The 22527-nt window shown below is 41.7% G+C and overlaps 2 protein-coding genes across 3 annotated transcripts in view; one reads left to right on the top strand and one right to left on the bottom strand.

Annotated features, from left to right (window-relative positions):
- Positions 1 to 22527, top strand: part of TMEM192 (transmembrane protein 192) — a 488151-nt gene that overhangs the window by 256460 nt on the left and 209164 nt on the right. The window lies entirely within an intron of this gene.
- CPE (carboxypeptidase E) overlaps positions 1 to 22527 on the bottom strand; it is a 101344-nt gene that overhangs the window by 11990 nt on the left and 66827 nt on the right. Inside the window, exons 2-5 of one of the 2 annotated variants that reach the window (XM_060246558.1) lie at positions 8384 to 8580; positions 6596 to 6763; positions 4204 to 4325; positions 715 to 893 (exon numbers count right to left, since the gene is read on the bottom strand). In XM_060246558.1, coding sequence (XP_060102541.1) covers positions 715 to 893; positions 4204 to 4325; positions 6596 to 6763; positions 8384 to 8580 — 666 coding nt within the window. Of the gene's footprint in view, positions 1 to 714; positions 898 to 4203; positions 4326 to 6595; positions 6764 to 8383; positions 8581 to 22527 lie in introns of both variants that reach the window. The other variant, XM_060246557.1, reaches the window with a different exon arrangement.

Consider the following 22527-nt stretch of genomic DNA (forward strand, 5'->3'; position numbering starts at 1 on the left):
AATTGTAGAGAAAAATTAGAGAATTCTATTATAAGTACAAACTATAATAGAACTGCTAAGCCCTGTGGCACAGAGTGGTAAAGCTGCAGTACTGCAGTCAGAGCCCTCTGCTCATGACCTGAGTTGGATCCCAGCGAAAGCTGGTTCAGGTAGCTGGCTCGAGGTTGACTCAGCCTTCCATCCTTCCGAGGTCGGTAAAATGAGCATCCAGCTTGCTGAGGTGGGGTGGGGGAAGTGTAGATGACTGGGGAAGGAAATGGCAAACCACCTCATAAAAAGTCTGCTGTGAAAATGTTGTGAAAGCAACATCACCCCAGAGTCGAAAACGACTGGTGTTTGCACAGGGGACTACCTTTACCTTTTAAAGAGAAATAGTAGCGGTAATAATGAGAGCCAGTTTGGTGTAATGGTTAAGTGTGCGGACTCTTATCTGGGAGAACCGGGTTTGATTCCCCACTCCTCCACTTGCAGCTGCTGGAATGGCCTTGGGTCAGCTATAGCTCTGGCAGAGGTTGTCCTTGAAAGGGCAGCTGCTGTGAGAGCCCTCTCAGCTCCACCCACCTCACGGGGGGGGCTGTTGTGGGGGAGGAAGGTAAAGGAGATTGTGAGCCGCTCTGAGACTCTTCGGAGTGGAGGACGGGATATAAATCCAATATCATAATTAACATTTATCCTCGACAACAAATTGAGTTGGTACAATATTTTGATACAAACCTCCTGGAACACTGTACCAAGCTCCTCCATTGGTTGTTCCATCTATGAAACTGCTGTCATCATCATTCTGGCGACAAGGTGGTCTGTTTGGATCAGACATGGCCGGATTGAAGGATGAATAGCTTCGAGCTAAGCTTTGGAAAATTGCATCATCTGGACAAGAGCTGTATTCATGCGCACTGCCTAGGAAAACAAAACCGAATAGATGTGGATGTGCTGTGAAGACAACTTAGAAAATGTCAAACAGTATCTGTTGCTGTTTCCAGAGTAGCCAAAAGTTTTATATGAAAAGGGCCATGTGCATCAGGCTTAGACAAACACATTTCAGCTGTTTTTGAACAGGAACAATGTGTTCTCATTTTACAATATCTCTTCATTGTTACAAAACAATACACCATTAAAAACTGAAAACTTTCTACTGCAGATCTCTCTGTTGCTCCAAATTACAGGACAAAATTTTTTATTTATCATTTATATCTTTGATTTACAAGCCACACTTCTTTGAGTTCACAGAGCTCAGGGTGGTGAACAACAACAAAATCCTTGCAACTAATTAATAATACCAAGAGCTAAAATAACTAAAAATATTTCAGATGACGCTAATAACATCAATTTGCGAGCAATCACAGCATGCAATGTTTGGGCCCTGCTGTGATCATGTGTGGGGAGGCGAAGGAAAAGGAGGGGCGGGCGGCAGTAGTGGCGGTGGCAAGCCAACAAAGGAGGCACAGGCTGAGGTGGCAGGTGGCGCGCTGGGGGGGTTGCAATGGGAATGGAAAGGAGGGGGCGGCGGTGGGCTGGCGGAGGAGGCACTGAACAGAGGGGCCTGCATAGCGTAAAGTTCTTCAGGGGACATATCAGAGGAAGCAGTCCCAAAAATATGTGGGTCCCAGATCACTCAAGGTCAAAATCTTGAACCTGACTTGTTAGTCCACTGGGAGCCAGTGTTGCTGAATGTGTGCCATCCCTGATGTTCCCATCAGGACAAGCGCTGTTGCATGGATTACTGTGGCCAGGTCAGGGCGAGACAAGAAGAGGACCAGTTGCTTTGCCTGGCACAGCTGGAAAAACACCAGTTTAACTACATTCATGTTCTGGACTTCCATTGATAAGGAGACATCCAGAACCAAGCCCCAACTCCTGACAGTTTGCACTGGTATCAAAGAGTAGGAAGCTGGCTCCCAAATTCTGAATCCCACCCAACCAGTTACAAAAGCTGTCTTAGCTGGAATTAGTTTCAACCAGCTCTTCATCAACCAGCTCTCCATTACCTCCATCTCTTGGCCAGATTTTGTGGGGCCGTTGCCCATCAACAGATTCAGCTGGCTGTCATCAGCATATGAATGACACCCCAGCCCCAAACGCCACACCAGCTGGGTGAGGGGTTAACATATAGATGTTAAACAACACTGGAGAGAGGATTACCCCTTGAGGGACCTCACAAACTGAGAAGTATCTGGTGGACACCATCTCCCCTAGTGCCACCTTCTAGCACCAATGTATACAAAGACCTTCATAGAAAGTTTAAAGTACTATCTTGCACTATTTACTGTATCTAAAATACTATCTTTAAAGTTTTAAAGATATAGTGCATTGTACTTCAAGCAGGCAATAACGATGGAGTAGAAATCGGCATATAGTCTGTTTTCCACATGTATTGTATTATATCATGACTACAATGCTTCACATCACGAGATTACTTCAGTACCATTTACTTCAATGGTATGTATGATAGAATTATTTGCAGAACTGTACCACAGTTGCTCCATTTATTATTTCTGTCACATTCAGATGTGTCATATTCTCTCCTCTCTGCACTGCTCCATAGCTTACTATTCATTTATGTATATGAAAATGTATATTTAGCATTCTCAGATGCTCAAGGAAGCTACCAATCAGCACATTAAAATAAAATTATATAAAAATAGCAAGACAAAAGTACAGCCTGCTTCTCTCAAGCCACAGATTGCTAACTTTACTGCTAAAAATAAAAAGGAATACTTCCCTGGAAAAACAACTGATTTACCCTGCTTCTGAAAAGCTAGGGAGGAAGATGTCCCTCAAATCTCCTGAGGAAGAAGAGGTGCTAAAGCTGGAAATGTTCCTGGCTTAGCTGAGGAGCTTTGCATCTGTCATGCACAGACACGAGAAGGTGTTTGGACCTGTGCAAGTGTGCAGCTATTTGGAGGGAAAGGCAGTCCTTCAAGTATATGCAGGGCTGGCCCTAGACTATCTGGCACCTAGGCAAAACTAACTTCTGGTGCTGCCCCCCCCCGCACCCTGATAACATCACTGAGTCACATGGGGGTGCCCAATTTGGTGCCCCAGAATCACCTAGTTTGCCTAGTGGCAGGGCCAGCCCTGGGTAAATGGAGTCCCATGCCAAACTAACAAACCAGCACCCTAAACTGTGCCTGGAGACAAATAGGAAGTTAGTAAAGTTATTTCCAAAGCAGCATGATGTGCTTGTTGCAACATATGCCAGTTAATAAATGGGCTATGGCATATTGCACTAATTGAAGTTACCACGATCTCTACAAGGGTTCTCCCTGTAGAAAACATTGCAGTAGTCCAATTTACAATTCCAGATGCATGAGTGCAGAAGGCACAAATGTTTGCAATCAAATGTACATGTTAAAAAGCACTCTTTAAGACTATGCCAACCTGCACATCAAAAAGCAAGGCAGTCCAGCAGCAGTCCTAAGCTTTATCTGCTGAAGATCCCCTTCAATATAGCCTGACTAGTCCCTTCCAGAAGAGCCTTCTGCACCATCCTCTGCCTTAAGAGGAACAAAATACAATGACTTGGGGTAGAGGAGGACAATATCTCAGTGTAAAGTCATGGTGTTCTAGAGGAATAATTTTTGAAGTCTTTGGTTCCAGTCAGACGTCAGAAATGAGCCCCAGTTTATATGTGACAAAAATGAGCCATGAAAGTCCACAGCCTCATGCACTTCCTCATCCTCCCCTATACATAGTGGCATTTGTCATGATATTCAGTTTGTGAAAAATCATGTGCTTCTTGCCTCCCATCAAGGAGGCACAATAGACTACTCTCACAATTTCCCAATGTATGTATCGTGACTATGTCATGGCTGTAGTTTGAATCAATGCAGAAAGTCTTTCCTCATCACTTTGTGAGTGAGGAAAGAAGGATAGTGGGAGTGGTGTGTGGGAATCCAAGCTCTTTGGAGGCTCATTCTCATCACAAGCAGACACAACATCTGACAGCAGCTTTCGCATACTAATACAGAATTAAGGAATGAAATTTTCTACAGCTCCAAACCGATGGGTATACATGTGAGGTATAGCAGGGGTGGCCAACGGTAGCTCTCCAGATGTTTTTTGCCTACAACTCCCATCAGCCCCAGTCAGCATGACCAATGGCTCGGGGCTGATGGGAGTTGTAGGCAAAAAACATCTGGAGAGCTACCATTGGCCACCCCTGAGGTATAGGATTTTTGATAGGATTGCACTTGTACACAGAACATACCAGTACGAGTCTCATCATAGGGGTAGTTTGCTACAAGGTCTCCACCATGGAGGTTGGCTGACAGTACAAAGGGGATATCCATAATCCAGTGAATCACACCTTTAGTTTCTGATGCAAGCTGCAAAAAGAAAAAGAGCATTTCAATGCATTTGTCAACAGTGTTCCAAAGTCAAATTATTGTGATAATACTAAAGTAGACTTTGGCTTTGTTTAGAGCAGAATGAGAATGGGTCCTCCTTTCACTGATCCTCTGTACAGTGGATCAGTGGAGCTCATTCTGTGTTTTTATAGGAATTTGAATGGGAATTGTTTAAGCAAAATACTACAAGCAGTTCTTGTTGGAGAAATGATAGCCTGCTAAAAGTCTAGTTAAGGTAAATATGGCTGAAAGAGTAGTTTAGTCCAGTTGTACCCTAGAGGGACCTGTAGCGCATTCTCTAGCGTTCAGGGTTTGCTGAATTTTTTCTCTTGCAGTTCAGCCTCCATATTGTCTCTCTGCTGTGTGTTAGCATCTGTTAATGCTTGTACTCTGAAGGCCTTTCTGTTGTATTAGTGTCCTGCTGTCAGTTATTGTCTTTTGCAAAAACCTGTTGCCGTAAAAGCAGGGCTTTTTGTGAGCAGGAACACAGTTTGGGCTGGCTTGGCATCAGGGGGTGTGGTCCAACATGCAAATGAGTTCCTGCTGGGTTTTTTCTACAAAGAAACCCTGTGTGAAACAATGGTGACATCAGGGGGTGCAGCCTAATATGCAAATGAGTTCCTGTTGGGCTTTTTCTACAAGAAGACCCCTGAGTAAAAGTCATTGGCAGCAAACTCCAAAGCGTGGATTTGACTATTTCCTGAATTCTGCCAACAGTTCTCAAACCACTTGCCACTCCACTGCTCAGCTGTTAACAGTCTGAATAACTGAGTGCATTGGATGGTCTTGTTAAATTTTAGGGTTTTTTTTTTTTTTTTCAAGGGAAATGTCCTTTGGGAAGATAGCTTAGGCACCTGTCTTTCTACCACTGACTACTGATAAACAGAAAAAAGAAGAGGGGGAAATAAACAAACAAATAGAAAAAGGAAGAAAGGGGGGGGAAAGGAAACTAGAAGTAGCATGGAAGTTAAAAAAAAATACCCAGAAGAGAGGAAACAAAAATTTTCCTGCAAGAGAAATTGAGGTGGGGGGTGTATGAGGTTTGACATTAAGAGTTTTTCTATTTATACAACAAATGTAGATACAAATACAATAAGAATAATCAATGTTAATAAATATGACATAACCCGCATTTTAAGTGGGCGGCTTGGGTTTGCTGCTATTATTTGCAGAGTATCATCCCTGGTTACAGAACATCCAGGTGGCAGCTGATATTAAGGCTACCATGCTGGAATAGCACAAGCCATCTGGAGAGAAATCTCTTTGGGAGATTAATGTTAAAGTCCTGTTTTTTGGGCTGACAAAATACTAGCAGGCTGACTCTGGCTGAAGCTGTGATTGTAGTGAAAGTGCTCTCATTCCCCTGAGCTTTTATGTACAGATGTGGCCCTTTCATCTGGAGGGCACTGGTTATTTTGTAGCTTGCTCCAGCTGTGGAACATTTAAAGATGTGAAAAACAAACACATGGGAGGAAGCTGTGGGTCCTATAGTGCTCCGAGAAATCATGCATGTGTGAAATGCAGAGAGACACAGACTAGCAGCCATTACAGTCTCAAAGGAATCCATATGGAACAGGGAGGGGTAGGAATCTTTTTAGACAGTGTTTATTTACTAGTGCTTCATAGGCTTCAGTGTTTTGATTGTGGGGTGGAGTGGTGCACAATGGAGGATGAGCTTCCTCAGACTGTGTGACAATTTGCACCTGCAAAAGCTGATTGTACTATACTGTGCTGCTGGGAAGTTGCACAGCAACTCTTAGAACAGTCATGAATGGACTGGGAACTGCTGGATGGTGACTGGTCTATTATATCTCACAATCAGGACACAATCTGAACCAGCTGGTGTTTCAGCATGCCTAGCTCTGAGGCACTGATGCCTCCTCAACTAAGCAGTTGCAGCAATGATGGGAAAGAATCCAAAGACTTGCAAGAGAGGGAGGTCTCATGTGAAGCTGGAAGCCCTGATGGAGTGTACATACCTTGCTGCACACTCTTTTAAGGGACAGGGCAATAGCTGGCAAGGAGCTGGCTCCTGCAGACTGCACAGAACAAGGGTCGGCAACAGGAGGAGAACCTAGGTGATGGGAAAAAACCCTCCCCTTTAGAGTTGATGTCATGGTGACAAGAGAGGGCTGAAAGAAGGATGAGGCCAAAGGGGAGGGGAGATGTGCATGGATAACTAACACCCGAAAACATCAACTGAATGAGGCACAGGCATCAAATGCTGATGGAAGCACATGTTTCCTTACCTTGGAGTTTTGATCCACAGCTTTCTTCAGGTTTTTCAGTAAGTGATTATTTGGGCCACCCTCTTTTTCATACACATAGACTATTCGGTCCAGGTCAGGAAAATTTCTGTTCAGGTCTATTCCTAGTGCATTATTTCGGCCAACAAACCAATCTTTGAGTTCACCAGGCTGGGGGGTGGGGGGGAGGTGAAGGATGCAGAAGGAATATATTAGCATCCAGACCATCAGCAGAAACAGCACACACTACCGATTACCAAGCACAGAATAAAATGTCATGACCACTGAAAGAAATGATCCATTTAGCTCAGTACTGTATTATCCAACAGTGGCTTAAATGAAATTTAAAAGCAGGGGATGCTGGAGATTTTTCCCAACTGTTTTTAATTCCCAGCATCTGAGTCTCAGAGGCGCACCAGATGTTATAAATGATTAACACATGTATATTCATCCCTTGATGTCTCAGTATTTGATAATTTACACTTGATGTGTGAACTTTTCTACCTTAAGTGTTTGGATTATAGCCCATTTCTATTTGCATCAATGGATCTGTGGTGACTAATGCTATTTAACTCAACAAATAATGAACACTTACATACGAACTGGCTTTTAATACGAATATTATGTTATCAGAACTGGTCAATACCAACACCAACAAAGCTTTGGGCTATATAAAGGTAAAGGTAAAGGTAGTCCCCTGTGCAAGCACCAGTCGTTTTCGACTCTGGGGTGACGTTGCTTTCACAATGTTTTCACAGCAGACTTTTTACAAGGTGGTTTGCCATTGCCTTCCCCAGTCATTATGTCAGGGGTGGCCAACGGTAGCTCTCCAGATGTTTTTGCCTACAACTCCCATCAGCCGCAGCCAGCATGACCAATGACTGGGGCTGATGGGAGTTGTAGTTAAAAACATCTGGAGAGCTACCATTGGCCACCCCTGATCTATGCTTTCCCTCCAGCAAGTTGGTACTCATTTTACCAACCTCAGAAGGATGGAAGGCTGAGTCAACCTGGAGCCGGCTACCTGAACCAGCTTCCGCTGGGATCAAACTCAGGTTGTGCGCAGAAGGCTCTGACTGCAGTACTGCAGCTTTACCACTCTGTGCCAATATACTCATTATTTATACTGAATGTTTCATAGGTAAAACAGCAAAGATTCAAATATTCTCTCCCACAAACAAAATCAGATTTTCCAACTGAACAAATTTTGAGTCCAGTGACACCTTTAAGACCAACAAAAATTTATTCGTTAATGGTTCATATATATGTGCAGATGTCTCTATGCAGGTGAAAGCAAAGTAGCATACAACTTAAGATATTTTGACATCTGCAAAGGCTAAATAGGGATAACAAGCTTATAGTTCATAATATTTCCAGCTGTTCAGCATAAGACAAATAAACCCTTCTATTATTTGCCCATCAAAGGCTTAACAACAATGCTGGCTCCCAGAATGAAAAACACAGGGCAAATAAAAACCCTTCCTTTGGACTTTGAGTTTAAATGCAAGATACTTAAGATTTCTTCGGGACCACTAGAGGGTGCTCCCACATTGGACATTTCTGTCCAACTGAAAGGCAATTATAATTTCTTGGCTGTTCACTCAGCAATAAAATGAATAAGACTGTATTTCACTTTGAACAAGTTACTTTAAAATGACTCTTTGATTCTATGCACACTATGTCCAGAAACATGGCAATTTGCAAAGTGATACTTGGGTATCATACATATTTAGAATACTGACAATCACATAGAGAATATTAACATCTAACAAGCTTGACAGTGACTAATACCTGGGATGCTGCCTTCTCAAAACCATCTGGATTCAAGGATGGCATTATGTGGATGCGTGTACTGTGAATCAAGTTGATGATAGTTTCATTCCCCTTCTGATATTCGTTGCACAAATATTGAGCCAAGAAAATGAGAAGCTCTCTTCCAACAGCTTCATTTCCATGCATGTTTCCGACATATTTGAATTCTGGCTCCCCTAAAACACAACGGGATATAAGATATAAGAGGCACAGAGATTCAAGAACAAATCTCCAAATCCAGAATGAGTTTATCATACAATCAGAGTCTATCATACCATCAGATCATAGAACATGTAACAGATAGGTAATGAAGACCTTGATTGAAATACAACCAAGAACTGGAGTTCTGCAATCTGGATTACAGAGGTCTGTATTTTTTATTTTATTTAATATTTCAAAGTATATTTCAAAGTTTTCTTAAGGCATGTTCTTAAGGAAATCTGTTGTTTTAGCCTACATTAATCCAATACCCTTTGTGAAGTTGTCACATATTATAAAATCTTCTACATTTTGAATATGTTATTTAAATAAAACACTATGAATAAGACCTGTTGTAATGCAGACGTAGCCAAGGGGAATTAGTAACTGGGAGGCCAGAGATGCTGAGTGAGCCATGATGGGCCAATTATTTGTCAACTGTATTGAATGCACCTATTAGCAAACGGGAGAGTTCTACTTGGCCAGCACCATAGGGGAATTATATATAATGATACACAAAGAACTCACTAACAAAGATGGATTGAATCCTATGTATCATCAGCAAAAGATACTGATAGGACACTTATAGAACAGATTGCAAACCAATTCAATGGTCGTTAAGAACCAGAGACATACAGCTCGCAATACAGAGAGAGACATTTATATAAGTTCTAATCATCATGAGATGGGTCCATCATGAATTAACAGAAGTCACCACTTAGCCAACCACAGCTCAGAGTACAATTTTTTTATTAGTTTTAAGTGGAAGAAAAGACATAGTAGAGATATACAGAAAGAAAAAAGGGGGGTACAACAGAGAAATAGGAAAAAAACAACATATTTCAGTTACATTTCTACAACAAAAACACTATGAATAAGCACACTTAAGCACACTTCATCAGATGAGGAATCCAGCACAGTGAGCAAAGCCATACATAACTGAGCAGAGCCATACATAGCTGGTAAGCAGTGGCCCAGAATGCAACATGGTACAGATTTAAGAACCAATGACAGTGAAGTCAAATTATCTGGTAGGCAGTGGCACTGGGAAATGGGTTCAATATATGTAATGGGATAAGCAACAAAAGTCCCTGTTTCAGTGTGTCAATACAGCTAAAAGAGAAATACATTGGATAGTGATGTTCTTGTCCACCTAATTTACTTTTTAACATGTAAACATAATTCAAGTTTACCATAGAAAAAGGGAATACAATAAAATATAGTGAAAATGAGTAAAGCATATGTAATGAGATATACAGCCAATATCCCTATTTTGAGTATGTCAATACAAATAATTATACTGATACATAGCTCTAAAAGAGAAACACATTGGAATACTGTGGATGTATAGCTATACTCACTGAGAGTGGGTTTAACATCTGTAATGAGATAAAAAACTAATATCCCTGTTCAGTCCTGGCGAGGTGCTTGTTCCAAGTTTCATAATAATTTGTAATTCAGCAATCTCTCCATTCTGTTCTTGAAGTTCCTTTGCAGTAAAACAGCTACCTTGAGGTATACAGCCACAGTATTCCAATGTGTTTCTCTTTTAGAATTGTGTATCAGTATAATTATTTGTATTGACATACTCAAAATAGGGATATTGGCTGTATATCTTCTTCTTCTTATATCTCATTACATATGCTTTACCCATTTTCACTATATTTTATTGTATTCCTTTTTCCTGTGGCAAACTAGAATTATGTCTACATGTTAAAAAGTAAATTAGGTGGACAATTATTGACACACTCAAACAGGGACTTTGGTTGCATATCCCATTACATATATTGAACCCATCTCCCATGGTCACTGACAGACAATCTCACTTTTTGACATACTGCTGTTTTGTTGCTTTCGAATGCTCATGCTATTCAGATCAAAGGTTTGCTCAATTTGTTAATTTTACTATTCTGTCATTGTACCACTTTACATTCTAAACCACTGCCTACCAGATAATTTTACTTCACTGTCATTGGTTCTTAAATCTGTACCATGTTGCATTCTGGGCCACTGCCTACCAGCTATGTATGGCTCTCCTCAGCTATACATAGCTATGGTCACTGTGCTGGATTCCTTGTCTGATGAAGTGTGCTTAAGAGCACATAAAAGATTACGTTCTAAATAAAAATTGGTTGGTCTTAAAGGTGCAACTTGACTCCTGCTTTATTTTTAGAACATCAAGCTATAGTGGAAATGCTTTCTCTAAGATATTTCATATTACTCACTACTTGATCTTTATTAACTACAGATGTTGGGGACTGAACCTAGGATCTTCTGCATCCAAAGCCCAAGAATAAAGAATAAAATTAAAGAACAGGATTTCATATCAAAATAACACAGACGCTACTGAAAAGCAAATTTTCAATTGAATAGGCATGTTACTAAGTAAATTTACATTTTCAGCTATTATATATATATATATATATATATATATATATATATATATATATATATATATATATATATATATATATATATAACAGCTACAATGTTTTAGTAGATAAGAAAAATAGTACTGAAATAGGACTAAACATAATAAGTTATGTGTGAAAAACCTGAAGGGAAGTTTTAAAGAGAACCTGTGCATCAGAGTTTGTGGCCAACAACTTCTGACAGGCTAAAAGAGACTGTGGGATAGACAGTCCAAGATGAGTAAGTTTATTTGCCTTTGTTTGTAAGTTTATTATTCAAAACCACAGACATTCTGAGAAAAACATCCATGATGTCTTTTCTGTAAGAAATGAAAGTTCTATTACTATCCATACAGGACCCCTGGAATGTCTTAAAAAATAACTGTTATCATTCAAATACCATTCTAGGTGTTTATCTAATTGTTATTACATCAATCACGGGTCAATTTAATGGATGTTTCAGTCTGATGTAAGTTTGAGTTTATTTCAGCCCTAAAAACAGCTTCTATCAAAAATTTATGGCAGGTGTATAAAATAATTTTTTCCATTCCAGACTTCAAGTGTCCTTCCGGCCTGACCACTGTTAATCCAGAAAGATCTTTCCAAAACGGCTTCTATAATCCAACATACTTCCCTAAATATTCTTCAGTAAATGACTCTGAAGGCCAGTCTTACAATCCCATCTCAAACTCAGAAATGCAGATGCAGCTCAAAATTACTTGCAGTGATAAAAGAATAAAAAGCACGGTAGCTCAGTCCAAGTTCCCCTGACAAAACAGTGGAAAGTAGAATATATATTCTTTACACATGGCTTGTGTGATATTACATACATTACTTGAAACTAAGGACATTGGTGAGGCAAAAGAGCTCATCCATGTGATATTGTGGTCACACTATGCAGCATCTTCACTGGATTGCCACCCACGCAAAGCAGCAACCAGGGCTTTTTTTGAGCAAGAACACACAGGAATGCAGTTCTGGCTGGCTTGACATCAGGGTGTGGCCTAATATGCAAAAGAGTTCCAGCTGGGCTTTCCCTACAAAAAAGCCCTGTGAAACAATTGTGACATCAGGGAGTGTGGCCTAATATGCAAATGAGCTCCTGCTGGGCTTTTTTCTACAAAAATAGCTACTCTGTATTGTTAGGAGTGCAAGATCACATGCGTGTACTCTTCCACCTTGCTCCCCCACTTCTTCCCTTCTCCCCCTGCTCCCCGCACTCTTCCCTTCTTAGTCATAAATTTTTATGCCATCTTGATTTTTACAGAAATAGTCATTGATCTTACTGTTTTTATGGATTTTGTGTAATTATATGTTGTATTTAGAAGGCTTTTAATTGTATATTTATAAAATGCTGTCACCCACTCTGAGTTTGTTTCAGGAAAAGTGGGCTATAAATTGAACTTTTTAAAAAACCCTGTCACATGTAAATCAGCCCCACACCATACCTTTAATGCATCAGATACCACCTCCAGGGGGTTAGAGTGCATCCTCCAGCTTCTTCTTTAGTATACCCCACACACATCTCAACACAAGGAGGAGAAGAGTTACAACATGCTTAGTCCTCTCTCCCCAGCCCTTGGCTCACCCTCTGACTGCTTAGGTATAGCTAAACCTGCCTTGGGGTTGTGCCTAATAAAGGCCTGCCTGGAGGTGAGGCTACCCCAGGTTTGGTCAATGCCTTCCAACTAGCGGTGGGCCTGGCTCATTCCCAGTTTCTAAGCCAATGGGCCTCCCTCTGTGTTTTCCTTACCTCATCAGCCCTACCTGATCGGAGACTTCGAAACAAACTCCTGCTAGCTAACTAAAGCAGCTCCTGGGAACTCCCTATTCCTTGCCTCTCCTTAACTCCAGGCCCCTCCTTTAGTTCCTTTCCCTGGCTACTCCAATCCCTTTGGCTATGTCTCCTGGGTATGCTGATGAATTTTCTTCGCTACTCACCCCCCTCTAGGCTTCTCCTAACAGTTGAGTCTGTCTGGACTCATGCTCCTCACCTTCCCTGCCTGCTTCCATTGCTTTGTTGCTACAACAGCCATTCAACACTATTCTTCCAGGGCATATGGCTATGAGGAGGGGTTCTTGTGCCCTTCCAATGTTACTGTAGCCCCCTGGCCTTGTCCTGGCACTGGGGGGGGGCTCCTCTAGCCCTGATATTGCCATGGCCTCTGGTTAGTCCCCAGAGTTGCAGGTAAATGTGGGGAAAGCTATGACAGTCCCAGACACAATAAAACTGGCATTTAAGAAGGGCTGGCCCTAGACTGTCTGGCACCCTAGGCAAGACTAACTTTTGGCACTCTCCCCCCCCCCGCACTGATAATGTCACTAAGTCACATCGGGGATGCTCAATTCAGTGCCCCCAGAAGGCTGACACCCTAGGCAATCCCCTAATTTGCCTGGTGGCTGGGCTGGCCTTTCATTTAAGCCAGGGGTGGGGAACCTCTGTCCCAAGGGCCGTTTATGGCCCTCGAGGTCACTTGGTGTGGCCCTCAAGGACTGCTGGACCAAACCAAGCCATGTGGCAGCTTCCCGGGGGCCTGGCTGGCCAGCGAGAATCATGGGGTCCATCTGTGCTGTGCAGCAGCCTCCCCAGGGCCAGATGTACTGTGCGGCAGCCTCCCTGGGGCCTGACTGGCTGGCCAGAATTGCTGCAGGGCCTGGAAAAGTTACTGTCACAGTTCAGTTTGCACTTGATTATCCCAGATGGTGTGGCCTAATATGCTAATGAATGTGTGACCTAATATGCTAATATTATTGGATGTGGTCTAATATGCTACTGAGTTCCTGTTGGGCTTTTTCTACAAAAAAAGCCCTGGACCTATGCATTTGCCTAGGGCGGCGGGCTAGGGGTGTGTGTGTGCGTGTGCCAGATTAGGCTCTCCCCACATGACTTCAAATAGAAAAACAATTATTTGCATTAATTTTGCTGGTGTGAATCATTTGTCCTTGGCGGAGCGCTGTTTTTTCAGTTGTTAATTTTTATGCCCCGCGAATGATGTTATAAATATCCATATGGCCCTTGGCAGAAAAAACGTTCCCCACCCCTGATTTAAGCCTATTTGGAATTTTAGTTTGGCCCCTTAAAGCTTCAGGAAAAGGACTTATGTGAAGGAAAAAGCATGAAGACTGTGATTTAGATTTATCCCATCCCAGGATCTTTTGTCTGAAATACCATATGAGTTCATATGTGCAGAAAATGTTTTGTATTAAGACGACCCACTTTTCTTCTTTCTCAAGGTCTGTCAAAAAATAAACTTTTATGTTGATAAACTCAACAGAAATCACAGAATACAAAGAAAACACCACAGGGCTGGACTACTTTATAACAGCATTATGTCTCATTGAGGACAATAAAACCATGTTCTCTGATGACATTTCCATGCCCTACCATTCATTAAGGAAAATCCAGTGTTTCACCTCTGTTACTAGGCTATGGTGTTTCTGACAGTTTCCATTTACCTGCCACTTTTAAATATTCCTACTTGTAGTGCAACCAGACAATTTTCCACCTTGAGCAACAGGAAATTCATTAATCTAAATGCATTTGAAATCTGAATGCTGTTTTGCCTTTCTTTTTTCACTTCAATCTGAGAAAAATTCTCTTGAGATTACTTAAACAGAAGATGAAAGTCTGTGAAACTTATCAATTCCACTCATATATATTTAAAAACCCAGTGAAGGTGAAAGACTGAGTCTGGCATAAAGGAAATTGCTGTGGTTCATGCAAGTTTCATATACAGTGACGCAAGTGAAGACATGTTGCTCTATATACAGCTCAGTTTTGTTAGGCTAAATTACGTTAAACTGGGCTGTGGAACTTTTTGTTAGGCTAAGTTATGTTAAACTGGGCTGTGGATATTAGTCAGTGAATCTGAGAAAATTTCCAAGATTATTCTGTACACTCCCAAATTGGATTTTCCTGAAGTGAACTGAAGCACCCATTAAGAGTTATTACTTTTTCTTTGACTTCCTGGTAGGGTTGCCAATCCCCAGGTGGGACAGGGGATCCCCCGGTTTGGAGGCTCTCCCCCCGCTTCAGGGTCGTCAGAAAGCGGGGGGAGGGGAGGGAAATGTCTGCTGGGAACTCTATTATTCCCTATAGAGATTTATCCCCATAGAAAATCATGGAAAATTGATCCACGGGTATCTGGGGCTCTGGGGGGGGGGCTGTTTTTTGGGGCAGAGGCACCAAATTTTCAGTATAGCATCTAGTGCCTCTCCCCAAAATACCTCTAAAGTTTCAAAAAGATTGGACCAGGGGGTCCAATTCTATGAGCCCCAAAAGAAGGTGCCCCTATCCTTCATTATTTCCTATGGAAGGAAGGAATTGAAAAGGTGTGCCATCCCTTTAAATGTGATGGCCAGAACTCCCTTTGGAGTTCAATTATGCTTGTCACAGCCTTGATCTTGGCTCCACCCCTAATGTCTCCTGGCTCCACCCCCAAAGTCTCCTGGCTCCACCCCCAAAGTCCCCAGATATTTCTTGGATTGGACTTGGCAACCCTACTTCCTGGTAAATCACTGGCAAGTGACAGAGTAGCCTTTTTCCAAACAGCAGAAGCAAACCTTTATCATTGTAGAGAGAGACTTTTGCCTCTGTTACTCACTTACTGAGGACAGTCCTCAAAGATGGGCCAAAGCTGTGGGAATATTCTGAGAACTTAATTCTTTGGAGTCATACCACTTGACCTGCTGGAATTATTGACTTTTTAAATGAGAAGAGAAAAGCACCATGGCCATTCTGTACAGCAAGTCCACCCTCTCCAGGTGATACCATACACCTTATTTAAGGGTGATTTATTGGAAGTTATGAGAGTATACGGGACCTGGTGAGATCAGCCTCAGTAACACAGCTGGCACCTTTCCATTTCCAGGCAGCTAATTCCAGGAACTCTTATTCTGTACAGACAACCATGCCTAGGGATGGAAGATTCAGATTGCTTGGGTACTTCCAGAAAAGACTATTGAACTTGGATTTCTACAAAACCACAGTCTCTGGAATCAATATACCATATCAGAATAACACTTGTCCAGTTTGGTGTAGTGGTTAAGTGAGAGCCAGTTTGGTGTAGTGGTTAAGTGTGCGGATTCTTATCTGGGAGAACTGGGCTTGATTCCCAACTCCTCCACTTGCACCTGCTGGAATGGCCTTGGGTTAGCCATAGCTATAGCAGAGGTTGTCCTTGAAAGGGCAGCTGCTGTGAGAGCCTTCTCAGCCCCACCCACCTCACAGGGTGTCTCTTGTGGGGGGAGGATATAGGAGATTGTAAGCTGCTCTGAGTCTCTGATTCAGAGAGAACGGCAGGGTATAAATCTGCAGTCTACTTCTTCTCCCTATGATTCTGCTGGGCATAACCTTGAGCTTAGAGGCACTGGAGTATATAGAAGCCCCCTTTAGCCAATGGATTCATTCTTTGACCAGCTGACAAAGGCTACAAGATGAAAGCATTCGGGTCTACTGGTTTTCTTTCTTTCCTTTTTTGTTTAAATTCAATTTAATTGCAAATTTCAAGAAGCACATTTCAACAGTCAGCCCCCCCCCCCAAAAAAAACATTCAAGATCATTCTACATGGTATATGCAAAATATCAGGGTTAGGATTAGGGAGACAGCAGTGGTTAGGGTTAAGTAAGGTTTTGCATTTGCATTTGGCCCACTAGACAAGACAGAGAGAACATCAGAAGACTCCTTGAGATGCATGTTGACAGAGCCAGAGCAACCTTGAACTATGGAAATATCGCATTGCAAGTTCATGTGGAATACTGCCTCCTGTGTGAAAAAGAAGGGAGAGAAGTTCAAACTAACCAGATTGTAGATTGTGAAATGGCTGTTATATCTCTGTTTTAGGAGCTTTAACCTCTTGCACTGTCAATCCAACTTTCCAAAAACGGTTTGAAGGTCCACAAGGCCATGGGTTGGAGATGAACTTTGCCCCTCTGAAATGACATCTGCTAAGTCTGAGAAGTTCCACTACACAGGCTCATTAAGTACCAAAAAAGTTCTGGTAGAAAGATAAATGATATAAGGTACCCTGGCCTCCAGGTTTTGGGACACGTGTAGTCATCATGAAAAAGAAGCAAGTCACTCAAGCTAGTTCAACCTGTATCTGTCCAAAGACAAGAAATCTGTCTCTTTGGCATTTCTTCAGTCATAAAGAAAAAATATAAGGAAGGACTTGTAAGCAATTTTAGTGCTCTGTCCAGTTTTCTAATTGGGCTGGGAACAAGAAAGGAAGAGACTGTTTTCCTCATGGCTCTTTAGATCTTCCCCCATTTCGATAATTTTTGTTTTATTTGTTATTACATCAAAGAAAACTATCCATAGAGGCAGCAAACACAGAAGCTTGGAGGTACCCTGTTATCTCAGAGAAGTGGACTTTCTGATTACTCAGGACATGTACCGAGTCTGACAGTGAAAGAACTTTGATACAGGTAAGGTTCACTGGATCCTTGTCATTTCTGTTGGCAGCAAAAGCAAACACTTCTTTGATCAACAGACATTTCATGGAGATGTGCTCTTGCATAAACAAGGAACTTAAATGCATAGCTGATAAAAGTATCTGTGTGAAATACTGCTCGTTATAAAGTTTACTTGACAAGCTTCTCATATATCCTTTTTCAGACCCATGAGAATGAACAATTTCATTTCTGCCAAGATTCCATCAGTGCAACAGGATTGGGTATGACAGTTTCATTTCATTCCTTATTCATGGCATAAATAAATGGCAAATTACAGAACTAGAGAGCAGTGCACAGCAGTTAATAGTGTAGCCACTCCCAATAAGAAATGCATCCAAAACTTAAAAGCAGAAGCTTCACTGAACATAAACTGATAGCACTGTTTGCATATGAAATCTCTTCTGTTTTGTATGTTCAGAGAAACAATGAAAATAGTTAATCTGTTCCTCTTCAAGCAAGCACAGTCACACAGTCATATTAATACTATGTTGGGCATGGATGGGGGAGATCCACAATAATATCACAGGATCAGGGCCTGCCCTGCCACTAGGCAAACTAGGTGGTTGCTGAGGGCTCTGGCCTTCTGGGAGTGCCAAATTGGGGCCCCCCACATGGCTTAGTGATCTGGGCTATCTAGGTCAGTGAGAAATCTTAAGTTTTGCACTTTTAATTTTTCCTACAATTCATCTGTTCTTGAAAACTGGTTATCAGTGCGGGGGGGGGGGGGGGGTGGCCACCAGAAGTTAGTCTTGCCTATGGTGCCAGATAGTCTAGGGATGGCCCTGCACAGAATGCCCTTTGGCCAGTAACTCCAACCCTTTTCAGACATTACAACCACATATCTTGGCAATGGCAGCACCTGTGATGCTCCCAGTTCCTGCAGGCATCATTTCAACTGAATGGGGCCCAATGGATTTCATGCAGCACTTAATTAAACTGAAAATCTGTGTGGTGTCCTATTCAAGCAAAATGGTGACCATGTTGATTTGCAGGAACATGTGTAGAGTGCGTATGCAAACTGTAATGTCTGAAAAGGTTCCTCTCTCAACATATTTAACATGCTTTCTATGAACATTAAAGTAGAAAACAATATGCTGTAGGGGTGAACAACTCTAAGTCATTCTGAAGATTACTTGTATATTGTTGGGTTTTTTTTTTTAAAAAAAACTAATTTAATGATTCTTAATGCCCCCACAGGATTGATTCACAAATTGGTGCAGGACATTCAGAACTTGGGGATTTTGAGGAAATTCAGGATTTTAGGCAGCCTTGTTCCCACTTTCTTTGTATACTTTCTATACTGCTAACCCCACAGTGAGAATAAAATCCCAGATTTCTCCTAAAAGCCTTTAGAAAAGTGGCATAAAGCAAACAGGAATCAAACCCAGCACTAAGGAGCTGGATGATGGTCTTCAGGCATAAGGGCCTGAATGTAGGAACTGAATGTATGACTGAGATTTGCCAATCATATACATCTCTCTCATATATGTACCTGTATAAGCAAAGATTTCGTGTTAGTCCTTACAGTTATTATCCAGGATGTTTACAGGGGGGTTTTATAAAGTAAAAGGTGGTGTTAGCGATTTGAGGGAGGGAAAGGGGGGGGGGAGTAAAACAACAGTGTGACTTCATCTCTGTGCATGTAGGAGAAAATAAAATAGATTATGTGAATACACCAAAATATAAAATGTATTTGATGATAACAGCAACGAAAAGTATGATGATTAAAAATATAGCCATTTAAAAGTTTATTTAAAAGTTTAAAATACACCCATTAAAAACAACACATGCATTAGATACAAATATATTCCACAGGAACATCTGACTGAGCATGACTTCATGCAGTACACAGTGAAATAAAGGACATATAATATGTAGGGGGGGGAGAAATCCTTAATTATGTGAAGTTATTAAAACTTTAGAATGCTAGAAAAATATTTTAAAACACAGACACAGAGCAGTTGCTTTCTGCTTCTTTCCAGGTCCCGAAAAGCCTGGGGTTGCCAGGACCCCACTTCGTCAAACTGGGAGGGGGGGGAGTTGGGGCATTCTGGGAAAGGGCATTATGTTGTATGTGATATCTCCAATGTGATGACATCATCCAGATGTGATATTGCTTTGGCTACGTTGGAGGCAATACTTTGGTTTTGGGGCAAAAATTAGGGGGGGGGGTTCCTTCAAAACCATGGAGTTTCCCCCAAAACCAGAGCATCATCACATTGGAGACATCGTGCAATAATGTCATTGTTTTGGAGTTGAAGATTCCCCTAACTACCACCTGACTGGAAGCAAGCCAAACTCCCTCAAAGCAGAGGAACCCCTGTTGGGCCTGGGGGTTGGTAATCCTAGAAAAGCCCTCATTTCCCATTGAAGACAGCATAGGGTGGAGTCATAAGCAGAGCTATACGCTTCTAAGAGTCAAATTAGATATTATGTGTGGCATGAATCAGGAAATAGGTGCCCAACCCAAATTGCTGTTACAAAGAAGAACTTGGGAACTTAGCTGGAAAATGCTTTGTTCAGCTCCAGAGCACTGTGAGCAGGGAGGATGGAAGTCCAGCTTCCCTACCCCACCATTTTTACTAGTGGAAATGGATGTGAAGGGGCCACTTTGTCCCTTTTTGCAGCTTTCTGGTTCCTCACTTCTTTCATATGAGAGTCGGGTCAGGCTCATGGGTCCTGACTTGTCACGTGTAACATTTAGTTTGGTTCTAAGTCAACAGACTTAGTGGGCTGTAACTTTGTTTATCAACTAGCCCCAAATCCCCTTTTAACACCTAGCAGTTGTTTCCATCTTTTCCTCTTCACCAAAATGCATCACAACAGTTTCAACAACTAACATTTGCACGCTTTTACAGGTTGTTTTGCTGTGTGAAAGATGGGTGCTAGAAAGCTGTAGGCAATGAGAAGCACTGACTTCCAATTAATTGCTCTTAAAATAGCAGTTGTTAAGAATAACAGTACTGAAGTAAAAGAAGACAAGCCAATATGGCAACAAGAAAGATGGGGTTTTAAAAATATGTTTTTTAAACCCTGAATTGGTTTGAATGACAGATTGGCTACAAGACCCTCTGCCCCAGGAGAGTTTGAGAACATGTACATAATTATTGAGAAAGAAAGTGCCTTTGGCCATATGTTATGCATTTGCCTCATCACCAAGTCAACACAACCCTTGGTTGCATTAGGAAGTGAGGATTCTGGAGTCATTTTGTAGAAAAATAGGTGGCAGAGGTCATTAGCATAACTCATTAGCATATGCACCCCTCCCATCCAAAAGCAACCCAATGCAAGAAAGGAAAGCCCTGGACAAGCAAGGCCAGCCCAAGCAGACCTCACTCACCAGGGGCTCTCCTGGGTCAGCCTCCCCCACCCCAGTCAAATTGCCGCCCAAAATCATCTTAAGATGCCCAGAGCATCTTACAGTCTCCTTTTCCTTCCCCTCCCCACAACAAACACTCTTTGAGGTGGTGGGGCTGAGAGAGTTCTTTTGAGAACTGCTTTTGAGAGAACGGCTCTGAGAGAATTATGATTGACTCAAGGTCACACCAACAGTTGCATGTGGAGAAATGGGGAAGCAAATCAGGTTCTCCCAGATTAGCATCTGCGCTCTTAACCACTACACCAAACTGATCTCAAGTTATGGAATATATAATGTCGACCATTTATTCCACACCCAGGATAATATTTTGGTCTTTGTTAACTGCATCATTATTTTCCTTCCCTTACACACAGTATTGTTCTGCCATTGTTACTCTCCTGGTTTGTTTTAGTTTCCAAGTTTTCCCCATTTTTTTTTTCAGACCTTGGAAAATACAGCTTTTTTGTTATTGCTAAATTGCAAATGCATTAAATAACATGCATGCACAAAATCTAGTCATGTGCTTGTGTGTGAGTGTTGTTGTGCTAGACATGCAGCTAACCAGAGAACTCCAATGAATGGCTCTGTGAATATTCAGTCGTCAAAATATTCAGTCAATTGCAACTGGCAATCAAGATGTGATCCAAACCTCTAAATGTTTGGGAATCCCTAACTGAACCTGGGACCTAGAGCATATGTTCTACCACTAAGCCACATCCCTCTCTCTATATCAGCTCCAGTATTTTCCTGATGTCTTGCACAGCTTCAGTTGCTTCATTTTATTTTCAGAAGCATTTTGCTCATTGACATTTTCTTTATCCAGGGAAACATACACAAACATAAAAGGGTTGAGCAGGCACTTTACAGACAGAAAGAGGTTGCAATAAAGACCATGCTATTTTTTTTCCATGTTCCTGAACATATTTCTGTAAATTGCACATTAGTGTGGAACAGAAGCAAATAATTAATCAATATGACTCATCTCCGGAACCTGCGCAGGAGGAAAATGTCAAATAGGACCAGGAGGCAAACACTACCAGGAGAAGTGTAAACTGTTACCTAATTTCAGGACACACAGAGAAAGAAACAGTACGTGCATGCAAATGGACAGATAACATATGTGAACCACCCCATATAATTTGTACATTTATTTGAATTTATTTATTTGATGAGGTGGAAACAGTGGGCACCTTGGACAGTACTAACCATGTGATTTTGGAATCTATAGTCTTAAGGAAGGGGAAAGCTGCATGTAGTCAGACATATAGGTAGGACTTCAGAAAGGCAAACTTCAACAAACTTAGAACTAACCTGGGCAAAATCCCATGGTTGCAAATACTTAAGGAGAAGGGGGTTCAAGCGAGGTGGGAGTTTCTTAAAAGTGAAATATTGAAAGCACAATCACAGATTATTCCTATGCGAAGAAAAAATTAGGAAAGTCTAAAGAAGCCGAGGTGGCTCTGTAAACAGCTCTCTAAGGACTTAAGAAATAAAAAAGATTCATTTAGTAAACGAAAGGATGGCCTTATAACCAAGGATGAATGCAAACAAATCACCAGTGCTTGTAGAGAAAGAGTTAGGAAAGCTAAAGCTCAGTATGAGCTTAGCCTAGCCAAAGATGCTAAAAAAAACAACTCTTATGTTCAGGGTAAGAAAAAGACCAAGGACATGGTAGGCCTGTCGTGAGGGTAGGAAAGTGAAA

Source organism: Heteronotia binoei, chromosome 9, assembly GCF_032191835.1.
Source record: "Heteronotia binoei isolate CCM8104 ecotype False Entrance Well chromosome 9, APGP_CSIRO_Hbin_v1, whole genome shotgun sequence".
Taxonomy (NCBI): domain Eukaryota; kingdom Metazoa; phylum Chordata; class Lepidosauria; order Squamata; family Gekkonidae; genus Heteronotia; species Heteronotia binoei.